General features: G+C 45.1%; 1 protein-coding gene across 2 annotated transcripts in view; it reads left to right on the top strand.

Annotated features, from left to right (window-relative positions):
• The window catches only part of dmac2 (distal membrane arm assembly component 2), a 47,218-nt gene that overhangs the window by 10,419 nt on the left and 11,161 nt on the right, over window positions 1-25,638 (top strand). Inside the window, exons 4-6 of one of the 2 annotated variants that reach the window (XM_043680942.2) lie at window positions 1,461-1,600; window positions 6,761-6,923; window positions 9,371-12,454. In XM_043680942.2, the coding sequence (XP_043536877.1) occupies window positions 1,461-1,600; window positions 6,761-6,923; window positions 9,371-9,560 (493 nt within the window). In that variant the 3' untranslated portion in view covers window positions 9,561-12,454. Of the gene's footprint in view, window positions 1-1,460; window positions 1,601-6,760; window positions 6,924-9,370; window positions 12,455-25,638 lie in introns of those variants that run through there. The other variant, XM_087983863.1, reaches the window with a different exon arrangement.

The following is a 25,638-nucleotide window of genomic DNA, read 5'->3' as shown; positions in this document are numbered from 1 at the left end:
TAGCACCTCCAGTGGAAAATTACGCCATGTGCAATAAAGCCAGGTGTTGTGAGTGTACGTGTGGAATCTGTGTTGTCGAGGGACGGCATGTAGATAAGAAATAGAACAGGGCCAAGAATAGATTCTTGGGGATATTACAGGTAACAGTGCAGGAGTGGGAGACCAGCCATTTCAGGTAATACCCTACATACTGCCAAATAACTGCCAAAATCTGTTCTGAATACCATCATTGAATCTGCCTTCACCTGACAGGGTAAAAACAATGACTGCAGATGCTGGAAACCAGATTCTGGATTAGTGGTGCTGGAAAAGCACAGCAGTTCAGCTAGCATCCGAGGAGCAGGAAAATCGACGTTTCGGGCAAAAGCCCTTCATCAGGAATACAGGCAGAGTGCCTGAAGGGTGGAGAGATAAATGAGAGGAAGGTGGGGGTGGGAAGAAAGTAGCATAGAGTACAATAGGTGAGGGGGGGTGGGGATGAAGGTGATAGGTCAGGGAGGAGGGTGGGCAGTGCATTTCTGAATCACTCCCTGCAGTGACAAGTTTATTTTTCTTACATTGCTTATACTACTGCTTTAAAAGATGTGACCTCTTGATCTCAATCGCTTCAACAGGTGGGAACATTTTCTCCCTGTCTACTCTGTCCAGACTCCCTCATGATTTGGAGGACCCCTCTTCTAAACTACCTCTACAGTCCCAACTTCTCAAAACTGTCTTCATAACTGAAGTTCCTCATCCTTGGAACTCTTTGCATAATGTCCTTCTGCATTCTTTCCAAGGTATTCACATCCTTCCAGCCCCCAGAACTGGATGCAGTACTCCAGCGGAGGCTGAATTAGTATCTTATACAAGTTCAACATAACCTTTTTGTTCTTGTATTCAATGTCCCAATGAATAACGTTTAGAATACAATAAGCTAAAACGAATCACTACATATTGAACCTCATCTGTTACCTGACTACCTTTTTTCACCAATTTCTTTTGCCCTTTTGAAATTCTACTTTATCCTCCTTATGGTTTACAATGCTTCCAAGTTTCACATCATCCATGCCCAGTGAACCATTGGACAGCAGGGCACTGGAACTAATTCTTCCGCTCATTTAAGCACATTTGCTCATGGCTTGTCCTTTGATTTGCACTTCCCCACATCTTTTTTGCCTCTGCCATTGCTGAAAGACTTTTCCTTCTTCACAAATTTCCAGTGTTCTTTCCTCTTTCTATCATTACTTTCCTGCTGAGTTCCTCCAGCGGTGTCTATTTATATTTTGGATTTCCATCATCTGGCAGTGTTTAACCTTCAAATCTCCAGCACTGTTGGGAGTGCACAGGACACCGGGAATATTTCTGGGCAGATCAGGCAATGTGTCAGCAGAGATGCAGTCGGGTCCCTTGTATGATATAAATGGCCTATGGGGTTGCCTGAGGCGCAGGCAATGATTCCGCTGGGTCTTGTTTTGCAGGTTTGCGGGCCATGACGACTGGATCCGCGCAAACCGAAGGGGCAAGTACAACTGGGATTTCTTGAATTTCAAAGATGTTCCCCTCGAGGCGGTCGATGCCAGCGGCTCCTTACTAACCTACGACGGGATGGAGAATTTAGGTGAGGATCAGTGAAGTGCATTCTTTACTCGCTCACATGATGTGGCCATCTCTGCTTATTAACTGCCCATCTCCAATTGCCCTCAAGAGGGTAATGCGACAGCTCTCTCAGCCCTATTAGGAAGAGATTTTGTCTTAGGAGCAGTGAATGAGCGGCTGTATATTGTTTGACAGGGCAAGGGTTGCTGCTGTTTCTGGTGCTTAGATTGGTACCAGGGTGGCCTGATACCTGCCACTTCAAAACAACACCATGTCCCCTAACCAATATTTCCATCCCGGGCCTGTTGCAGTGTTCCAGTGTGGCTCAGTGCAAGCTGGAAGAACAGCATCCCATTTTCCATTTGGACATCCTGCTGCCTTCAGGATTCGATATAGAGTTTGTGGTGATACTGTGACTTTAACAGGTATCCTGGTTTCTTTGAGAGAGAGAGATTGGGGGGACAGGTGACGAGCAGTCTGTGAGAAGATAAACAACTTGTGAAGCCTTGGGTTTTTTTATATATAGTTAGAACAATTGAAGCAACCTGACTGGGTGTTGACAGTTCTGACAGACCAGGATTTCTAGTTTTTAGGTTTAGCTTTAAGAATTTACCGCTGGAATCTGAACAGGGTTGGAATCTGAACAGGGTTGGAAGCTGCGATAAATGTCTGAGTTTTCGCTTGATATTTTCTTTCTCTCTGCTGTTGGATCGCATGTGAGACAATTTGTATGACTTTGCCAAGAGGTGTGTTTCTGGGATGTTACTATATTGGAACAGTTAATTAGTAATAGTTACTGTATCTATTATTCTGGTAAGTTTTCCAATAAAGTTTAGTTATTCTTAGTTCTTTGTTCTTTTGTTGTATCTTAACTATAGTGTTTAAACTGTAACTTGCTTGACATTGAGCACTTTGACCAATCGAATTACATCTGAAACACAGGACTTTACATTTGCCTTTAAATTCAGAAAAAGTCAGGATCTAAGCTACTTAAAATAATTTTGAGAGGGTCTGGTCTGGTCCGTAACAAGTTCAATAATTTAATAACCTGAAAACACTTTTTTTCTGTTATGTCCTTTACCCATTCCAACAACCCTGGCCCTCTCATGACATGGACTGCTTTCAGCACAGCCAAGCCATAGCCACCTCCTCATGGTCCCCATCATCAGCCTTTCTTTCTCCCTGACTCAACATTTTCCATCCCTTTGCCGATTTGTCTTTCTCATTCTCTGGGCTCCAACTCCACCTGTCTGCTCAACGTCACCCCACCCCACCCTGCACTGTTGTCGCCGTCACATGTGTATTACATTTTCCAGGCTACTATCAATTCTGAAGAAGGGGAACTGGACTTGAAATGTTAACTCTGTTCGCAGATGCTGCCAGACCTGCTGAGTTTCTCTAACAATTTCTGTTTTTGTTTTGATTCTGGATGGTTCACCTGATTTCTGTCCTCTGTACCTGTTTGGTGCAGCATTTACCAATCAATCACATGACTGAGAGTCCGGAGTCACATGTAGGCCAGACTGGGTAGGCATGGCGGAATTCCTTCCCAAAAAGACATGAGTGAACAACAGTTTTTACAACAATTGACCTTTACTGTGACTTACATTCAATGGATAAAACCATAGAGGTGAAAGCAAAATTCTACCAGCTGCAATGGTAGGATTTGAGTCTGTCCCCAGAACATTAGCCTGGGCCTTTGGATTACTAGAAGAAAGTGAGGACTGCAGATGCTGGAGATCAGAGTCAAAAAGTGTGACGCTGGAAAAGCACAGCAGGTCAGGCAGCATCCGAGGAGCAGGAGAATCGATGTTTCGGACATAAGCCCTTCATCAGGAATGTTGGGGGGGGGGGGGGAAGCTGAGAGATAAATAGGAGGGTGGGGGGAATGGGGAGCGGAAGGTAGGTGGGAAGGCAGTAGGTAGGTGCAAGTAGGAGTGATAGTGATAGGTCAGAGAGGAGTCATAGAGATATACAGCATGGAAACAGACCCTTCGGTCCAACCCGTCCATACCGACCAGATATCCCAACCCAATCTAGTCCCACCTGCCAGCATCTGGCCCATATCCCTCCAAACCCTTCCTATTCACATACCCATCCAAATGCCTCTTAAATGTTGCAATTGTACCAGTCTCCACCACTTCCTCTGACAGCTCATTCCATACCCATACCACCCTCTGTGTGAGCAAGTTACCCCTTAGGTCTCTCTTATATCTTTCCCCTCTCACCCTTAACCTATGCCCTCTAGTTCTGGACTCCCCAAGTATGAAAATAGTAATAGCTTAAAAAAAAAACCTCCATATTTACAGGAATCCTTTTTAAATAATAAATTGACGTGTGAAAAAGGTTGTTAGGTGACTGAGAATAAGAAGGATCCTGGCACAGATTAACGGCTGTCCTGCTTATCAGACAGTTACCATAGCAGTTGCTATGGAACCATGATGCAACACTCAGTGCAGGGTTTTTCCCCAGCCTGCTTACGCTTGCCTTCTGAATAGTTGGTTTGTTTAACATGTGCGAAAGAGCCCCAATAGAATTAACAGCTTTGTTTTTTTATCTCATTCCCATACATTTACGCAAATATTGGAAAACGTCAGCGGTTCTGTTTAACAATACTAAACTTATTAATTATTTAATAGCCTCTAATTAATAAACAAACATTATATGCTGTGACTTAGAGAAAAATAAGATAAGAGAGCGTACTCGGACTATAAAACAATGCTGTCTTTTACTATGTTTCAGAGGTCACCAATGGCAAATTCAGGGCCATATCTGATTGATAACCTAGTCTTATTGTCTATTGATCTCTCAGCCGGCTTGATAACAATAAGAGAGTGCTTTTTGCAACCTACGAGTGGTCCAATAATTTCTAAGTTTACAGTAGGACAGTTGAAGCTGAGCTGGAGGGTTGGATCTGGAATAAGGTGGGGGGAGGGGAGATGAGGAAACTGGTGAAATCAACATTGATGCCATGTGGCTGGAGGGTCCCAAGGTGGAAGATGAGGCGTTCTTCCTCCAGGCGTCAGGTGGCTTGGATTTGGCAGTGGAGGAGGCCCAGGACTTAAGTCCTTGGCAGAGTGGGAGGGCAGTTGAAGTGGTTGGCCACAGGGCGGTGGAATTGTTTGGTGCTTGTGTCCCAGAGATAGTCCCTAAAGTGTTCTGCAAATTGGCGTCCTGTCTCCCCAGTGTAGAGGAGACCCCATCAAGAGCAACGGACCCAGTAGATGAGGTGCTTGCTGTGCATGAGAATCTCTGCTGGATGTGAAAGGATCCTTTGGGGCCTTGGGGGGGAGGTGTGTGTGCAGGTCTTTACACCTCTTGCAAGGGGAGATGCTGGGAGTGGATGGTGAGTTGGTGGTGCGGGGGTCAGTGACGTGGTGCTGACAAAGGAGTCACGGGGGGAAATCGTCTCTGTGGAACACAGATAGGGGTGGGAAGGGACATATACCGCTGGTGGTGGGGTCTGTTTGTAGGTGGTGAAAATGGCAAAGGGTAATGCACTGTATGTGGAGATTGGTGGGGTGGAAGGTGAGGACCAGGGGGAGTTCTATTCTTCTTGTGGTTGGAGGGGTGGGGTTCAAGGGCAGAGGTGTGGGAAGTGGAGGAGATGTGTTGGAGGGCATTGTTGATTATATGATTGCTACTCCAGTGTACAATTTAAGCCTCCATCAAATCTGTTGCTCACACATTGACAGCCACAGTTCCCTGCCTTTCCCAAATAAGAGAGAAGACTTGTGTTTATGTAACGCCTTTCACAAATCCAGGACGTCACAAAACAAATCGCAGTTGATGAAGGGCTCGTCATTGTAGCCACTGTTGTAAAGTAGGAAATACAGAAGCCAATTTGCACACAGCAATGTCCTGCAATCAGCATTGTGATCATGTGCAGTTAGTCTGTTTGTGTGATGTTGACCCAAGGATAAATATTGACCAAGTCAGTTCGGAAACCTCCCTGCTCAACTTTAATATGTTTTCACGAGATCTTTCACATGCACCTGAGAAGGCAGAAGGTGTCTCAGTTTAATGTTCCATCTTTTAAAGAAAAGCCATGCCGCAGTCCCTCAATGCACTCCCTCCGTGCTGACCCTCTGGCAGTGCGGCGCGCCCTCCGTGCTGACCCTCTGGCAGTGCGGCGCGCCCTCCGTGCTGACCCTCTGGCAGTGCGGCGCGCCCTCCGTGCTGGCCCTCTGGCAGTGCGGCGCGCCCTCCGTGCTGGCCCTCTGGCAGTGCGGCGCGCCCTCCGTGCTGGCCCTCTGGCAGTGCGGCGCGCCCTCCGTGCTGGCCCTCTGGCAGTGCGGCGCGCCCTCCGTGCTGGCCCTCTGGCAGTGCGGCGCGCCCTCCGTGCTGGCCCTCTGGCAGTGCGGCGCGCCCTCCGTGCTGGCCCTCTGGCAGTGCGGCGCGCCCTCCGTGCTGGCCCTCTGGCAGTGCGGCGCGCCCTCCGTACTTATTCATTGAATGTAAATTTTTCCAGCTGCAATGGTAGGATTTGATGTCCCCAGAACATTATCCTGGGCCTTTGAATTGCTAGGAGAAAGTGAGCTCTGCAGATGCTGGAGGGTTTGAGGTAAAGGGAGAGGCTAAATAGGCTGGGGCTATTTTCCCTGGAACATTATAGGCTGAGGGGTGAACTTATAGACATTTATAAAATAGTGAGATGCATGGTTCGGGTTTATAACCAACACCTTTTTCAGAGGGTGGAGGAGTCCAAAACTAGAGGCTATAGGTTTAAAGTGAGGGGGGAACAACATTTTCCACACAGAGGGTGGTGCGTGTATGGAAGTGATGATGACTGGTACAATTACAACATTTAAGAGGCATCTAGGTGGGTACATAAATCGGAAGGGTTTCCAGGGAAATAGACCCACTACTGGCAAATGGGACTAGATTTGTTGAGGATATCCAGTCAGCATGGATGAGTTGGAACAAAGGATCTGTTTCCGTGATGTGTAACTTTGAATATTAGAGGGCTGTAGGGAAAGAGCAGGTGAATGGGACGAAATGAATAATGCCAGCAAAACTCTGGCACAGAGACAATAGACCAAATTGCCATCTCCTCTTGTTATCATTCTATGATTCGAACGGTGACCTCACTTCCACAAGAGTTTCACTGACTGTAAAGTGCTCTGAGGTGGTGAATGCAAGTTTTTTTTTCTCTTTCTCGAATATCCTTGTGTTTATTCAGTGTGTCTGAAGGAACTGAAGTATTTGAATCTGAGCAGCTGCCCTCACATCGATGACTGGTGTCTCAGCCGCCTGTACGTGTTTGGAGATTCGCTCGAAGAGTTGGGACTATCAGGTTGTCCTCGAGTCACCGAGCGAGGCCTGGCCTCTCTGCACCATCTGAAGTAAGTGATGTCAGCCTTTCTGTTGCTCATGCTCTTACTCAGCAATGTGGAGTTAACCTTCCACTTGTCTGACTTCTGATCCCGCCATGATTTCCCCAAGTTAATTTCGATGGATTAAGCTTCTCTGGTTCCCACAGCTGTAAATGTGGTCATGTGTTTATCAGGCACAGGATTATGTTCATTGACAAATTATCCAGAGATTTAAACTAATAATGCAGACTTACGAGTTCAGATCCCACCACAGTTGTGGGGATTTTAAGTACAGCTCATTGCATTTTAATTCCAGTTTTATTCATTGTCTGTCCTGAAGAACCAGTCTGTTTTACTAATGTCCTTTAGGGAAGGAAATCCATCACCTTTACACAGTCTCGCTTATGTGTGAATCCAGGCCCACAGCAATGTGGTTTATTCTGAAATGATATATTCAGGGCAAAAGAGTAACTAGGGAGAGAATAGGGCTGAAAATGTTTTGTTGGAAAAGCGCAGCCGGTCAGGCAGCATCCAAGGAGCAGGAGAATCGACGTTTCAGGCATGAGCCCTTCTTCAGCCCTGAAGAAGGGCTCATGCCCAAAACGTTGATTCTCCTGCTCCTTGGATGCTGCCTGACCTGCTGCGCTTTTCCAGCAACACATTTTCAGCTCTGATCTCCAGCATCTGCAGTCCTCACTTTCTCCTAGAGAATAGGGCCCCTCAAAGATCAGCAACTTAGAGGTTTATAAAATCGTGAGGATCATGGATAGGATAAATAGACAAAGTCTCTTCCCTGGGGTGGGGGAGTCCAGAACGAGAGGGCATAGATTTAGGGTGAGTGGGGAAAAATATAAAAGGGACCTAAGGGCCACCTTTTTCACACAGAGGGTGGTACATGTATGGAATGAGCTGCCAGAGGAAGTGGTGGAGGCTGGTACAATTGCAACATTTAAAAGGCATCTGGATGGGTATATGTATAGGAAGGGTTTGGAGGGATATGGGCCAGGTGCTGGCAGGAGGGATTAGTTTAGGTTGTGATATCTGGTCGGCATGGACAAATTTGCATCAAAGGGTCTGTTTCCATGCTGTACATCTCTATGACTCTATGACCCACCTCTCAGCCACCTAGCAATTAGACATAGGCAATAAAACCTAATGACATTAATGTCCCAAGTGCCATATTGTCCATATACAAAGCTACAGCTGCCCAGGTAACAGTCAAGTGTTTGTTCCTATGCTGAGCTCCCCTGAGTCCACAACAATTGAAAAGCCAATTATAAGACTGTCTCTGGGCTGGGTCGTCCTGAGAACACACGCACACATCTTCTTATACTTTCCTTGGTTAAAGCCGTATCATTCAAAAGAAAAACTGGTCTTTACATCATGCTTAAGTAGGAGGCCAAAATTGTGAACAGCATTTGAAGTGTGGTTTTACCAAACGTTGATATGTTTGCAGCAAGACTTCCTAATTCTTATATTCCCCCACTTACATGAAAGGCTAACGTACTGTTTGTCACATTTTTTTTTAGCTTTCTCCATTTCTCTCCTGAAGGAGTACAATTCTACAAAAATGTGCTCATCCTCCAAAAGCAATGAGATAAATGATGAATTAATCTGCTCACCAGTGCAATTAGTTGAGAGATGAATATTGGCCGGGGCACCGGTGAGGACTTCCCTGCCCCCAATGGGATATTTTAGATCAACGTGAGAGGACAAAAGGGATTGCAGTTTAGTACTTGAAGGCAAAGCTTTGATTGGTGCACTTCTCCCCTTGTACTGCACTGGGAGGGCCAGCATGGATTATGTTAATCACAGAATCCCTGCAGTGTGGAACCAGATCATTTGGCCCAGTGAGTCCGCAACAGCTTTTCCGAAGAGTATCCCACCCAAACTCACAGCCCATTCCTGTAACCCTGCATTTCCCGTGGCTAACTCACCTAGCCAACATGTCCCTGGACTCTGGGCAGCGTAGTATGGCCGATTCACCTAAGCTGCACAACTTTGGAGTGTGGGAGGAAACCTACGCAGACATGGAGTGAATGTGTCAACTCCACACAGACAGTCGTCTAAGGCTGGAATCAAACCTGGGTCCCTGGCGCTGTGAGGCAGCAGTGCTAACCACTGAGCCACTGTGCTACCTCAAGAGTCTGGGGTGAGCCTTCACCCACTAGGTCTCAGTCTGAGGTGGGACTGCTGCTGCCCAGGCTTACAACTAAAATTGCAGAGGCTGCAGATGGCAAGGTGGCACCTGGAGGTCCACTGTTTCAGCTGATGACCAATCTTTGCCATGTCCTGTGCTCCCTTTACCCTTCACCCATTTAACCCCTCAAACCTATTCTGCCATCCCAAATTGATCTCTATGTACCCATCTAACCAATGTCTCTTAATTTGTCATTTATGGTAAATTCACATCCAAATTATTTATATAAGACATAGGAGCAGAAATTAGGCCCTTCACCTTTGCCTTTTCTCCACAGGAACTTAAAGCGGTTGGATCTATCAGACCTTCCTGCTGTGAAAAACCGAGGGATGATGAGAATCCTGTTGGAGGAGAGTCTGCCGCAGTGCACGATTGTGGGGATTCAGTACGAGGATGGGTTATTACAGCAGCCCCTGCTGCAATCAGACCCTGAACTGAGAAACTGCTCTGCAAATCCAAACCAGTGATTGGCTGAGCTGTAACTGCGTGCTTCAATCCAATTGTACGAAAGAGCTGGACTTTATCTCTGAGGGATCTCCTGTCTCATGCAGCAGGCTACGAGCCGGGTGTCAAGTGCTTCTCTTGGATTAGCAAGTAGAAGACAGACAGTTCAACCCCGGCCTTCACTTTGCCTCTGGGCTCTTCATAACTGATTGACCTAGCTAAGTGAATGAGCCCAGTGATTACCAACAAAATCAGCTCCTGCCTGTGTTGGACCTCGTTGCAATGCCACCCTTACTGAATTGTACCAGTTTAAGGAGGGTTTGCCGTTCCTCTCAAAATTATTACCTCTGCTGCAATTCAAATCCAATTCGTGTTTCAAATACCTGAAGAAAGGGTTTATTAAAGTTTGGGCTGCTTATTTGTGTGATGTTCACGCCCAGTTTATCATTGGAATCTTTGCAGTTGATATCTGGAAGAGTGCAGTATTTTTTTTGACCAATCTTAGAATGGTTAGTGTTAGAGGAGAGAAAGAGGCCATTCACCCATCATGTCAGTGCTACCTCTCTGCAGGAGCAATTCAAATATTGCCCTTCCTGTGTCATTTCCCCAGTAGCCCTGCATGCACATCTCAAAATATCACTGGTATGATCACAATTTATTGCCCAGCATCAGATAATGCTTGGCTTGAACTACTGCATTCTGTGTGACAAAAGTGCATCTAAACTGGTGCTGGTGGAGAGATCCAGCATTCATACCCAGTGCAGCTGAATCCTACAGGAAGACTCATTTAAAAATAATAAATGTGTGTTTACTCAATGACCTGGCCTCCACAGCCTTCTGTGTGGCAACATATTCCACAGATTCACCACCCTCGCGTTGAAGAAGTTTCTCCTTATCTCTGTTCTATGGGGTCTTCCCTTTACTCTAAGGCTGTACCACTGGAGGAATGGTTAGTAGGTTTGTGGATGACACCTAAATTGGTGGCGTAATGGACAGTGACAAAAGTTACAACTCTAATATCTTTGGTTAACAGAAATCTATCAAATTCAGATTTAAAATTAACCATTGTTCGGGCACCATAGAGTCCTACAGCACAGAAACAGACCCTTCAGTGCAACTCGTCCATGGCGACCAGATATCCCACCCAATCTAGTCCCACCTGCCAGCACCTGGCCCATATCCCTCCAAACCCTTCCTATTCATATACCCATCCAGATGCCTTTAAAGTGTTGTACTAGTCACCACCACTTCTGACAGCTCATTCCATACACGTACCACCCTCTTGCATGAAAATGTTGCCCCTTACGTCTCTTTTATATCTTTCTCCTCTCACCCTAAACCCATGCCCTCTCGTTTTGGACTCCCCCCCGCCCCAGGGAAGAGACTTTATCTATTTATTCTATCCATGCCCCTCCTGATTTTATAGACCTCTATAATGTCACCCCTCAGCCTCTGATGCTGCAGGTAAATTAGCCCCAGTCTATTCAACCTCTCCCTCTAGCTCAAATCCTATAATCTTTATGAACTTTTTCTGAACCCTTTCAAATTTCACAACATCTTTCCGATAGGAAGGAGACCAGAATTGCACGCAATATTCCAAAAGTGGCCTCACCAATGTCATGTATAGCCGCAACATGACCTCCCAAATCGTGTGCTCAATGCAGAATTTGCAGAAAATAATTCCAAATGTCTCCCACCCTCTGTGTAGAAATGTTTTCTAAATTCACTCCTGAAAGGTTCAGCTGTAACCTACAGACTGTGATCCCTGTCTTAGAATCTCCAAGCAATAGCAATAGTTGCTCTCTATTCAGCTGCTCTCCTTCGTATCTTAGAGGATTTGATCAGGTCATCCACTAATCTCCTGAATTCCAAAGAATACATTCAAGGCCTACATCATCTCTCATTGTTGGGGGGGATGGTGAGGAAACTTGTGAAATCGACGTTGATGCTGTGTAGCTGGAGGGTCCCAAGGCAGAAGACGAGGTGTCCTTCCACCAGACATTAGATGGCTAGGATTTGGCAGTGGGGGAGGCCCAGGACTTGTGTGTCCATGATGGAGTGAGAGAGGGAGTTGAAGTGGTCAGCCACAGGGCGATGGGCTTGTTTGGTGCATGTGTCCCAGAGATGTTCTACGACACGTTCCCGAGTTGGCGTCCTGTCTCCCCAATGTAGAGAAGACCACGCTGAGAGAAACAGATCGAGTAGTTGAGGTGTTTGCATGTGCAGGAAAATCTCTACCAGATGTGTTAGGATTCTTTGGGGCATTGGATGGAGATGAGGGGTGGTGTGGGCACAGGTTTTATACCTCTTGCGGTGACGAGAGGTGCCCCTCTCAGTCCCCTTCCCCCACATTCCTGATGAAGGGCTTATGCCCGAAATGTTGATTCTCGGATGCTGCCTGACCTGCTGTGCTTTTCCAGCACCACGTTTTCGACTAAAGGCAATATATTCTTTCTTAGCTGTGTTGTACAGAAACACAGTGCACCAAGTGCCTTTGACATAAATCTTTGTATAACTGAAACAAAATTGTTCCACCTCAATGCTCCCAAACCGCAGCCTTTTATTCTGGACTCAGATATAAATGTCAGAATTACATGAGCCTTATTGACTATTTTCTGTATCTGTCTAATGACCGCTTAAAGACCAGTGTACCTGGTTCCCCGATTCACTAACCGTTCTCACCCTTTTTATTTCTTCTTTTCGGGAACGTCTTCCCTTTCAACTGAATGTAAAAGATCGCACAGCGCCTCTTCAAAGACCAGCAAAGGGAGTTCCTGCTAACTGCTGTTAGCAAAGCTCTAAAATGGATTATCCTGTTAATATCACGTTATTGTTTGTGGGATTTTGCTGTGATGCATTTGGCAGCTGTGGGTTCTGTGTTACAAGAGGAGTTACATACCATAAATATTTAAATGGCTCTAAGGTACATATTTTTCCTATTCATTCACAGGATGTGCATGTTTCTGGCTGGGCAGCATTTTTAGCCTGTCTCTAGTTGCCCTTGAGAAAGTGGTGGTGAGCTGCCACTGTACCTCAATGGTGGAGGGAGTGAAGGTGGTAGGTGGGTGCCAATCAGGTGGGCTAGTTTATCCTGAAAGGTGTTAAGCCTTTTGAGTGCTATTGGAGCTGCTCTCATCGAGCATGTGGAGAGCATTTTAACTTGTGCCTTGTAGACAGTGGGCAGGTTTTGTGTAGCAAGAAGAGTTATTCATTGCAAGGCTCTCAGTTTCTGACCTGTTTTAGTATCCACAGTATTTATATGACTGCACTAGTTCAGTGTCTGGTCAATGGTAACTTCCCAGGAAGTTGATGTTTTTGACACTGCGATAGTGAATCCTGACTATGTTCCTCAAAAGGCCGATACGTGAAAAATGTCCCATGTTCTCGTGGACTGAGCCAGAAAACATACAGGCCAGAACCTTAGATAGCACCTTGCAAACCCATGACCTCTAACACAGGGATAAGGGCAGCAGATACATGGGAACACCTGCAAGTTTCCCTCCAAGCCTCATACCTACCACCCTGACATTGAAGTAAATCACAGTTCCTTCACTGTCAGTAGGTCAAAACCCTGGAATCCCTTACTAACAGCACTGTGGGTGTCCGTAATAAACTGTCTTAATTCAAGAAAACAGCTTAGCTCACCACCACCTTCTCAAGGGTAACTAGGAACGCAGGGTAAATGTTGGCCTAGCCTGTGAAAGAATAAAAAGTGCAACCTCCAAAGAAGTTCTGAGTCTTAGGCTGAGGGATGACCTTATAGAGGTTTACAAAATTACGAGGGGCATGGATAGGGTAAATAGGCAAAGGCTTTTCCCTGGGGTCGGGGAGTCCAGATCTAGAGAGCATCGGTTTAGGGTGAGAGGAGAAAGATATAAAAGAGACCTAAGGGACAATGTTTTCACACAGAAGTGGTAAGGGTATGGAATGAGCCGCCAGAGGATGTGGTGGAGGCTGGTACAATTGCACATTTAAGAGGCATTTGGATGGATATATGAATAGGAAGGGTTTGGAGGGATATGGGCCAGGTGCTGGCAGGTGGGACTAGATTGGGTTGGGATATCTGGTCGGCATGGACAGGTTGTACCGAAGCGTCTGTTTCCGTGCTGTATATCTCTATGACTCAATGAATGGAAATAGGAAGCTGTTCAGAGAGCCGTGGGAACAGGAAGGGTGGATGGAAATGAATTCTTTTGCAATATTTCTTTTAAATAAGCACGGGGAATTAGCAGGAGCAGTTTTCCGCATACACAATCAAGAGGTAATTACCTTGAGGCAAGTTTTATGATAATTAAAAACCAGTTTGTGCCTGCTCAGTAAGAGTGAAGAACATATCCTTAATTGCATGAATTGGATGATGAATCCTCTCCTGTTGTGTAAATATTGGCTCAGAGTTTGCAGTGTAATCACAGATTTGCCCTTTTTCGCGACATGTTCCAATTACTGGGCTGTTTGTGGCATATTTTAGGCTGGTTTTAACACAGCTCCGATTGCCCAGCTGTTTTCATATCCCATTTTGAGTCTGCAGCCACCCTTTGATGACTTTGCAATCTGATATCTGTGCAATGCTGTGTGTTGCCAATGTCTGAGCATGCAGCAGCTCCAGGAATTTGCACCACACAGGATACCAGGGAAAGTGCCAGTATTGGATCTTAGCTGCTTTCTTTCCTTCCATGACCACCACCAGCCCTCTCCCTCCTGTCAGTAGTGCCCACTGGAGCCACTGTTCCACTGGTTATTGATTGGTCTCTTTTGTGGGTTGATCTACTAGGATGGGGCTTGTTACTGAGCCTGATCAGTCTGTGCAACTTCACCCTGGCTTGGTGAAGTTAGGAGACTGGCTGAAGGCATTAATAACAGCTAGAGCGTCTGTAATGGGAGGGAGGAGAACAGACAAGGAAATCCCTTCACCAAACACTAATTTAAGCAGTCCCGAATACCTAAGCAGGAGATCACAGCAGTGTTATAGTGCAGTAAGCAGTCATTTGTCCTTATATGTACGCACTGGCTCTCTAAATGATTGAGTACCATTCTCCAGCTCTTTCCCCATGGCCTTGCATATTGTTTCTACTTGAATAATTATCCAATAGTCTTTTGATTACCTCATCGCAGAGAGGAATTCGGAACAAGAATGTTTAAGCATTTGTTATCAAAATCCACAATTCTTTGGAACATCAGATTTCCCACCAGCTTTAAGTGACAGGATGGTATGACTAAAATTCTCAGCTAAATAATGCATGACTCAGCTTGAAGGCCAGAGCATTGTCCACAGATCAGTATCGCTGCCAACACATGCTCAGTGGGAGTCCTGCCATTTACATCGAGTGAATGATCCAATATCCAAGAATAGAAATGAGCTCTCCAGCCAAGGAGAGAAGCAGATGCTGGTTTAAATCATAACAACTGGAAAATCGAGAGAAAAACAACAAGAGAATGTTGGAAGTGCTCCACTCGTCAGGCCAAGGCCCAGAGTATAAGAGCTGGCGGATTGTACTGGAACTGTATAAAATACAAGTTAGACAGCATATTGTTCTGGACCCCACACTACCAGAAGGATATGGATACTTTGGAGATAGTACAGAAAAGGTTTACCAGGATGTTGTCTGAGGGGTCGGGTTTGATATGAAGAAAGGTTGGATAGACTGGGTTTGTTTTCACTGGAACGCAGGAAGTTGAGGGGAGACCTGACAGAAGTTAATAAGATTGTGAATAGCATGGATAGAGTGGAAAGTGTGAGGCTTTTTCCCAGGGTGGAGGGGTCAATTACTAGGGGGCACAGGTTCAACCTGCAAGGGGGAGAGCTTAAAAGAGATGGTGTGAGGCACATTTTTCACACAAAGGATAGTGAGTGCCTGGAACGTGCTGCCAGAGGAGATGGTGGAAGCAGACACACTAAAAGCATTCAAGAAGCACCTGGATGACTACATGAATAGGAAGAGAATAGAGGGATATGGATCCTGTAAGTGAAGACAGTTTTAGTATGGAAGGGTAAAATGTGTCAGCACAGGCTTGGAGGGCCGAAGGGCCTATACCTGTGCTGTATTATTATTTATTCTTTGTTCTATTACAGGATAATGGGACTGCACCAGAGTGGAGACAGAGGAGACTTACAAGAATGTTGTCAGCAATGGCCAGTTTTTGCACGGAGGAAAGTTTTCTTTGTAACTAGAGATACTTTTTAAAAATTAATTAAGGGGTGTGAGCTTTGGTACTTATTGTGCATCACTAATTGCCCTTGGAAGGTGGTGGTGAGCTGAATTGAACTGGAGAGCATGAATTTGGGTATGTAATATTGCAGGAGCTGCAATAGAATGGATATAGACCTAGTTCCATTCGCATAGAGATCAATAACTGGGGACATAGCTTTAAGTGTAATATGGTAGAATGGTAGGAGACATTTTCTTGCACAAGGTGATGGTATTTGGAATTCTTTGCTCGAAAGACCAGTAGAGGCAAAAGCCTTCATGATATTTTCAAATACTTTGAAAATACATTTGAGGTGCTCTAACTTATAGATAAAATCTGAAAAGTGGGATTAGGCTGAATTGCTCTTTTTCAGCTCGCCCGGACCAAATGGGCCAAATACCCATCTTCTGCGCTGTAAATTCTCTATGTTTCTACAAAATGTCAATGAGGGAACACGTTTCAGGTGGTAGATGTTTCAGATTAATAACCCTCAGGTCTTCTGTCTGATGGTTTCACTGTTACGTGTGAAGATTTCAGCATTTCTGTAGTAAGCATGGTCTCAGGATATCCCAAAGTGTTGGATAGGTAACTGTGTGCTTTCTGTGAAGTCCCTGTTATAATATATGAAACATAACAACCATTTGCACACAGCAAACCCCTTCAAACAGCAATTGAATAATGACCGGATAATCTGCTTTTACATGTTGGTTGAAGGATAACTATTCTTACCTTGGATGTGTGAAACTTGAGTATTGCTACAAAAAGAGACAGGCTCTCAAAGCTTTTCATCTCACACTCACAGGACAGACACAAGAATGTAAATTACAAATTCTATGTGAAAGTAATTAATTCAGATTTATTGGAAGAACCCCTTGGCCCTGCTTTGCAATCGCAAACTAATTTCATTGCCCATTCCCTTGCCAGATACCTCTATTAATCCCAAACCAATCCCCATAGCCCTGAATTAAATCCAAACTAATCCCACTGCCTTTCTCTCTTTTCCAAAACCCTGTTTTAAATCCAAGCCAATCCCCATCCTGCTCTCTCCCCATAGCCCTGTAATAAATCGATGCCAATCCCACTGCCCTGCTCACTCCCCATAGCCCTGTAATAAATCCAAGCCAATCCCACTGCCCAACTCTCTCCCCATTGCCTTGTAATAAATCCAAACCAATCCTGCTGCCCTGATCTACAGAAACTGGAATTCTTGACTGATGCTTTCTCATACCTTCTACATAGTCCACCCTTTAGTATCATCACATGTTCTTTGTTAAATTTTAACCATTTCCTGTGTTGTGAACATCAGAATCATCAGCAGGGATTTCTCTGTGATCTGTGGTTGCCAGTAATTTATGAGTGTCAAAGGTGGGGGAAAATAAGAGTCACAAGACTTTCTCCTGCAGATTTCCTGATGTGCAAACTCCATGAGTTAGCACTGCTCTGTGACATTAAAATAATCACCTCAGTTGAGGCAACAAAGTCCACATGGGTCTGACCCATCAAAACTGTTACTGTTAGGATCTCTAACTTCCCTATGGACTTTGACAGTTACTGTGATGATGTACATAGTTCCAGTAAAGGAGTGGGGTACGTATCCTGACTGCATATTCAGCAAAGATCATAGTTTTTATTAGGTTACTACACATAGCAATAATTTATGTGGGTAGGCAGATCAGAGCAGCATTGGGCTGCCAGAACTACATGTGATTATTTCCTCATCAGATCTGATTCAGCTGTGGCTTAACGGCTTTATTTTTATTTGATCAAGAAGACCAGCAATTATTACCCATCACTAATTACTCTTGAGAAAAGAGTGGTGAGCTGTCTTGTGGAACCACTGTAGTCCAAATGGTGTGGTTAGGGAGGACTTTAACCCAGTTATATTGAAAGGAGTGGCAATATATTTCCAAGTCAGAATGGCGAGTGACTTTGAAGCAAATTGCAGATGGTGGTGTTCCCAGGCGTCTGCCTTTGTCCTTTTCGATGGTAGGGGTCATGGGTTTGGAAGTTGCTATCAAAGGAATCTTGGTACGTTATTTTTCAGCACATCTTGTAGATAGTACACATCGCTGCCATTGTGATGCTGGTGGAGAGGGTAAATGTTTTAGGTGCTAATAGGGTGCCAGTCAGTTAGGCTGCTTTGGTCTGGTTCATGTTGAGTTTATTAAGTGTTGTTAGGGCTGTACTCATCCAGGCAAGTGGAGAGTATTCTATTGCCTTCCTGTGCCTTGTAGACGTTGAATGGGTTTTGGGCAGTCAGAAGATGTGTTGCTCACCGCAGGATTCCCAGCTTCCTGCTTGCTCTTGTATAATTATATGGCTAGTCCTCTTCAATATTTGGTTAATAGTAAACCACAGGATTTTGATGGTGAGGTTGGAACGCCACTTAAACTGTGGGCGGCACGGTGGCACAGTGGTTAGCACTGCTGCCTCACAGCGCCAGAGACCCGGGTTCAATTCCCGACTCAGGCGACTGACTGTGTGGAGTTTGCACATTCTCCCCGTGTCTGCGTGGGTTTCCTCCGGGTGCTCCGGTTTCCTCCCACAGTCCAAAGATGTGCGGGTCAGGTGAATTGGCCATGCTAAATTGCCCGTAGTGTTAGGTTAAAGGGGTAAATGTAGGGGTATGGGTGGGTTGCGCTTCGGCGGGTCGGTGTGGACTTGTTGGGCCGAAGGGCCTGTTTCCACACTGTAAGTAATCTAATCTAATCTAATTTAAACGTCAAAGTGGTTACAATCTCTCTTGTAGGAGATGGCTATTGCCTGGCACTTGCGTGGTCCCTCTGTCACTTACCACTCATCAGGACAAGCCTGAGTCTTGGCTAGGTCTTGTCGGTCTATGGCAGAGGCTGCTTCAGTAGCTGAGGAATCATGAATGGTGTTGAGCATCATGCAAGCATCAGCAAACATCCCACTTCTACCCTAATACTAGGTGTAAGGTCACTAATGAAGCAACTGAAAATGATTAGACCTACGACATGACCCTGAGAAAGTGATGTATTGCTTCAATAATGATTCACCTTAACAGCACGGTGACTCATTGTTTAGCACTGCTGCCCCACAGCACCAGGGACCTGGGGTTCAATAACCACCTTCGGGCAACTGTCTGTGTGGAGTTTGCACATTCTCCCTGTGTGTATGTGGGTTCCTTCCGGGTGCTCCGGTTTCCTACCGCAGTCCAAAGATGTGCAGGTTAGGTGGGTTGGACATGCTAAATTGCCCATAGTGGCCAGGGATAGATGAATTAGCCATAGGAAATGCAGGGTTACGGGTATAGGTTGGAGGTTGGCTCTGGGTGGGATGCTCTTTGGAGGGTCAGTGTGGACTTGATGAGCCAAATGGCCTGCTTCCACACTGTAGGGGTTCTAACTACATGTCATCTTACTTTTCGCTCAGTATGACTCCAACCAGTGGAAAGGTTGATTTTCCATTGATTTCAGTTTTTCGAGTATTCCTTGATGCTGCACTCTATGTCAATGCAACCTTGATGTCAAGGGCAATAACTTACACCTTCCATCTGGAATTCAGCTCTTTAGTTCATGTTTAGATCAAGGCAGGATGAGATGTTACATGGAAGGGGACCTTGTCTGTCCTTTCAGCTGTATCTAGGACTACTTGGAAGAAGGGCAGAGATATTTTGCCCAGAGTTCCTGTGATTATTTATCCCTTACCATGACTAAAGTACAGATGGTATCTATTTGTACATACCATAAAGGAAGAAGAGAATGCCCACTCAGTCGTTTGAGTCTGCTACTATCCTTCAATAAGATCATGGCTAATCTCATTTTAACCCCAACTCTACATTCCTGATCATTTTTCATTCCCTTGGTGATTGGAGCATCTATATGAGTCTCCATTTGCAGTTTCCCATCTCTCCTAACTTTGTGTTTACTACAAACTTGCATTTCAAACTCCAAGGCATTAATGAATATGGTGAGCAGCAGGGACCTTTGAGATAAAGTCTGAAAAGACAGCATCTCCATGACGGACAGTCTTGAATTGCATAACACTGATTCAGAGATAAAATCAGCTTCATTAAGACATGATAGTGAGATCAGAAAAGCAGGCCTCTTGTACCACACCTTGAGGAAAAGTGTGCGAACAAACCTTTACATCGTCAGCATGAAACAATGTTGTGTTCCGTCAGGCTGAATTTTAATTTTAAAGTCACAAGCAGAAGGAATAACTGAGTGGGGTGATTAATCCTGATGGCAGTGGCTGTGAAAGCAGTTGCATTTAAAGTTGCAATTTGACGGAATCAGGTTTTGACCAGAGAGGATGAGCATCACCTGTACCACACGCAGGCGTGTGACAAAAAAAAGATTTCCTTTTCATAGAAGTTAGGAATCGGACATTCAGCTCTTCGTAGCTGATCTTCTGTCTCAATGCCATGTTCCCACTTTCTCCCCATACCCCTTGATGCCTTTAATTCTAAAAAAATTATCAGCCTCTTAGTCATAGAGTTGCACAGCACGGAGGCAGACCCTTCGATCTGACTTGCCCATGCCAACCTGATATTCTAAATCATTGTAGTCCACCGAGCTAGTGTGGATTTCTGCAGACATTGCAACGCCTCACTAGGTGACATTGTCCGTGCGTTGTCGATACAATATTGGTGGTCTGTCCCACCTGTTATTTAAGTGTCTCTGTTGTTTGGTACTTCCGGTTCTGTATCTGAGTAGTTTGTATACGTGGTCCAGTTCAATGTGTTTATTGATTGAGTTCAGGCTTCAAGGAATTCTTTGGCGTGTCTCTGTTTAGCCTGTGCTTGGATGATTACATTGTCCCAGTTGACTTTGTGTCTTCGTTGTCTGTGTGGTTGGAATTGAGAGAGTACTGGTCTTATCTGGCAGTGGTGAGCTGATGTCCGTGCACTTGTATGGTCAGTTTTCTGCCCCCACCCAGGGCAACACCGTGTCAGGTCCCCTCAAGATCTTACGTTTCATTGGAAAACCTGTCATTCTACTAAACCCCAATAGATACAGACCCATACTGTCCAACATTTTCTCTTAAGGAAATTACATCAATGAAAGAATCAGTTGTGTGAATTTTTTCTGCACAACTGCTAATGTGATTTTAATCTCAGTAAGGAGACTAATACTCTCTAAATGTGGTCTCACCGATACCCATTCCTCATGATAACATAATATTTGACTGATCTCTTGTTGGACCTGTACACTAACCAAATCCTATTCCATGGTTCCTCTTAGAGTTCTATGATTCAGTTCTTTTCTATTTTTCGTTTTCGTTCACAAGATGTAGACATCACTAGCTAGGCCAGCATTTATTGCCCAGAAGGCAATCACATTGGCTGTGGGTCTGGAGTTCCAGACCAGATGACAACGGGAGTTTTCTTTCCGATGGGACATTAGTGAACCAAGCAGGGTTTCCTGATCATCAGCAACTATTTCATGGTCACCAGCAGACTCTTAATTCAAGATTTTTATTGGATTCCATGGCGGGATTTGAAGTTGCGTTCCAGAACATTACCTGGGTCTCTGGATTAATAATCCAGTAGTAATCACATTAGGCCATTGTCTCCCTACCAAATGGGACAGTTTCACACATCTTAAAGTGTACTCCATTAATCAACACTTATCCTCTCATTTAATCCATCTGTATCGGTTTGCAGGCTCCCTTTGTCCTCTTCAATTCTCAGTTTCCCACCTACCTTTGTGTCATCAGTATATTAAGCAACTACGGGTTAGCACTGCTGCCTCACAGCGCCAGAGACCCGGGTTCAATTCCCGACTCAGGCGACTGTCTGTGTGGAGTTTGCACGTTCTCCCCGTGTCTGTGTGGGTTTCCTCTGGGTGCTCTGGTTTCCTCCCACAGTCCAAAAATGTGCAGGTTAGGGTGAATTGGCCATGCTAAATTGTCGGTAGCGTTAGGTGTAGGGGTCTGGGCGGGTTGCTCTTCAGAGGGTCAGTGTGGACTTGTTGGGCCAAAGGGCCTGTTTCCACACTGTAGGGAATCTAATCTAATCTATGCTTTTTGGTCCCTTCATCTAAGTGACTGATATTGATTGTAAATAGTTGAAGCCCCAGTTCTGATCCCTCTGGCACTCCACTAGTTAATCTTACCAATCAGAAAATGACCCATTTGTACCTACTGTCTGTTCCCTGTTAGCTAACCAATTCTTAGACCCATGCTAATACCACACCCCTACACTGTGAGCTTTTATTTTGTGTGACACTGGACAAGTCCAATGTGGAACATCCTCTACAACGCTTCTTAAACTGGAGCAGGGAAGGACAACTTCCTTCTAATGACCCCATCAAACACAGCCAGGATAGGGACAATACAGGGTTAGATACAGAGTAAAGATTCCTCTACACTGTCCCCACCAAACACTCTCAGCACAGGAACAATCATGGGGTTAGATACAGAGTAAACTTCTGTACCCATCAAACACTCCCAAGACGAGTTAGATACAGAGTGTCAGAGAAATTGAGCAGAGGTCACAAATGAGGATCACAGTTAAAACTCACACAACACCAGGTTATAGTCCAACAGGTTTAAATAGAAGCACTACCTTTCGGAGCGCTGCTCCTTCATCAGGTGGTTGTGGAGTACACAGTTGTAAGACGCAATTGCTATAAATTCTGTATCTTACAATTGTGTCCTCCACAACCACCTGATGAAGGAGCGGCACTCCGAAAGCTAGTGCTTCCAAATAAACCTGTTGGACTATAACCTGGTGTCGTGTGAGTTTTAACTTTGTACACCCCAGTCCAACACCGGCATCTCCAAATCATGACGAGGATCGCGGTGAAATTGACAAGCAGTCTAATTAAACAAAGCGATATTGCAGAAAACAAATTGACCAGGCTGACACAGAACTGATTCTCTGCACAGCTAGCCAGAATGCTCTTTCCAGAACTGAAGGTGCAGGCATGCTTTATAGGGGTACAGCATAAAGGTAATAATTGTAAAGTAGTTACAGTAAAATGGCAAAAATAGTAAAGAGATTAAAACAAGAATAAACTGAATGGACGTTAACCAAGTGTCCGGCAGCAGCAATTTATTTGTAATTGACCCAGGAGATTCCAGCCATCTCTGAGGGGGTGAGAATGTCTTCATTGTATTTCCCATATGTTCAAACGTCCCTTCTCCTGGCATTCATGTGTGTCCATTGTGTTCCTCCTGCGGGGTCTCTCAGTCTGCCACTTTGTTTATGAGATATCAGTTTCAGTGGGAAAGGAGCCTGCTATTAGGGTGTTGGAACTGCAGTACTAACCTGGGCTGGGAGCTGATTGTGAAAACTGTTTTAGGAAATGTATTCTCTGGTCTGGGGGTAGATTGGCCATGTCTGGTTTCTATGTTAGCCTGTTTGGCCAAGACTGGGGCACTATGGGTAGTTTCTGTATATGCTGGCAGGGTTGATTTCTGTGTTTTGCAGGCCAGCTTCTGTGTTTTTTATGTGGTCATGCTGTGGGTGAGCAGGGTGGCAGATCTTTTTCCCACACAGAGTAAAAATTCCTCGACATTATCCCTGTCAAACACTCCCAGGACAGGGATAGCACAGGGTTAGATAGAGAGTAAAGCTTCCTCTACACTGTCTCCATCAAACACTCCCAGGACAGGGACAGCATGGGGTTAGATACAGAGTAAAATTCCCTCCATATTGTTCCCCATCAAACATTACCAGAATAGGTACAGGTCAGGGTTAAATACAGAATAAAGCTCCCCCTACACTGTGTTTTAGATTAGATTACATTACAGTGTGGAAACAGGCCCTTCGGCCCAACAAGTCCACACTGACCCGCCAAAGCGCAACCCACCCATACCCCTACATTTACCCCTTACCTAACACTATGGGCAATTTAGCATGGCCAATTCACCTGACCTGCACATCTTTGGACGGTGGGAGAAAGCCAGAGCACCCGGAGGAAACCCACGCAGACACGGGGAGAATGAGCAAACTCCACACAGTCAGTCGCCTGAGGTGGGAATTGAACCCGGGTCTCAAGCGCTGTGAGGCAGCAGTGCTAACCACTGTGCCGCTGTGTCTCTCAGCATATCCCGCATTACCTGCCTGAATCAGGTTGTAAGGTTGTTATGTTCATGGAGTCATGAAGCCGTTGGTTTACTCTTGCAGGCTAAATGCCTCAGAGTGGTGACTTACTCAGATTGACAGTTAGATTAGCAGAACCCAGCATCAGAGGGAAATTTAGAAACAAATTTGTAGGGAGATCTCAGCTATCTGTAAGAATAATAGAGTGATTATGGTAGGGGATTTTAACTTTCCAAACATAGACTGGGACTGCCATAGTGTTAAGGGTTTAGATGGAGAGGAATTTGTTAGGTGTGTACAAAAAAATTTTCTGATTCAGTATGCGGATGTACCTACTAGAGAAGGTGCAAAACCTGACTTACTGTTGGGAAATAAGGCAGGGCAGGTGACTGAGGTGTCACTGAGGGAGCACTTTGGAGCCAGCGACCATAATTCTATTAGATTTAAAATAGTGATGGAAAAGGATAGACCAGATCTAAAAGTTGAAGTTCTAAATTGAAGAAATACCAATTTTGACGGTATTAGGCAAGAACTTTCAAAAGCTGATTGGGGCAGATGTTCGCAGGTAAAGGGACGGCTGGAAAATGGGAAGCCTTCAGAAATGAGATAACGAGAGTACAAAGAAAGTATATTCCTGTCAGGCTGAAAGGAAAGGCTGATAGGTATAGGGGATGCTGGATGACTAACAAAATTGAGGGTTTGGTGAAAAAAAGAAGGAAGCATATGTCAGGTATAGACAGGATAGATCAAGTGAATCCTTAGAAGAGTATAAAGGCAGTAGGAGTATACTTAAGAGAGAAATCAAGAGGGGATAAAGGGGACATGAGATAGCTTTGGCAAATAGAATTAAGGAGAATCCAAAGGGTTTTTACAAATACATTAAAGACAAAAGGGTAACTAGGGAGAGAATAGGGCCCCTCAAAGATCAGCAAGGCGGCTTTTGTGTGGAGCCGCAGAAAATGGGGAAGATACTAAACGAGTATTTTGCATCAGTATTTACTGTGGAAAAGGATATCTCTCCACAGATGCTGCCTGAACTGCTGAGCTTTCCCAGCATTTTCTCTTTTTATCTCTGAACTATAGAATGTAGGGAAATAGATGGAGACATCTTGAAAAATGTCCATATTACAGAGGAGGAAGTGCTGGATAAATCCCCAGGACCTAATCATGTGTAACCAGGAACTCTGTGGGAAGCTAGGGAAGTGATTGTTGGGCGTCTTGCTGAGATATTTGTATCATTGATAGTCACAGGTGAGGTGCCGGAAGACTGGAGGTTGGCAAACGTGGTGCCACTGTTTAAGAAAGGTGGTAGGAACAAGCCAGGGAACTATAGACAAGTGAGCCTGACATCAGTTGTGGGCAAGTTGTTGGAGGGAATCCTGAGGGACAGGGTGTACATGTATTTGGAAAGGCAAGGATTGATTAGGGATAGCCAACATGGCTTTGTGCATGGGAAATCATGTCTCACAAACTTGATTGAGTTTTTTGAAGAAGTAACAAAGAGGATTGATAAGGGCAGAGGTGGTAGATGTGATCTATATGGACTCCAGTAAGGCGTTCGACAAGGTTCCCCACGGGAGACTGGTTAGCAACATTAGACGTCACGGAATACAGGGAGAACTAGCCATTTGGATACAGAACTGGCTCAAAGGTAGAAGACAGAGGGTGGTGGTGGAGGGCTGTTTTTCAGACTGGAGGCCTGTGACCAGTGGACTACCACAATGATCGGTGCTGGGTCCACTACTTTTTGTCATTTATATAAATGATTTGGATGTGAGCATAAGAGGTATAGTTAGTAAGTTTGCAGATGACACCAAAATTGGAGGTGTAGTGGACAGCGAAGAGGTTACTTCAGATTATAACAGGTTGTTGATCAGATGGGCCAGTGGGCTGAGAAG

This window comes from Chiloscyllium plagiosum, unplaced genomic scaffold (genome assembly GCF_037043375.1).
Source record: "Chiloscyllium plagiosum isolate Xiang-an unplaced genomic scaffold, Cpla_swu_hap1 HiC_scaffold_47, whole genome shotgun sequence".
Taxonomy (NCBI): domain Eukaryota; kingdom Metazoa; phylum Chordata; class Chondrichthyes; order Orectolobiformes; family Hemiscylliidae; genus Chiloscyllium; species Chiloscyllium plagiosum.
Note: the sequence above shows the minus strand (reverse complement) of the source record. Positions and strands in the feature narration are given on the sequence as shown.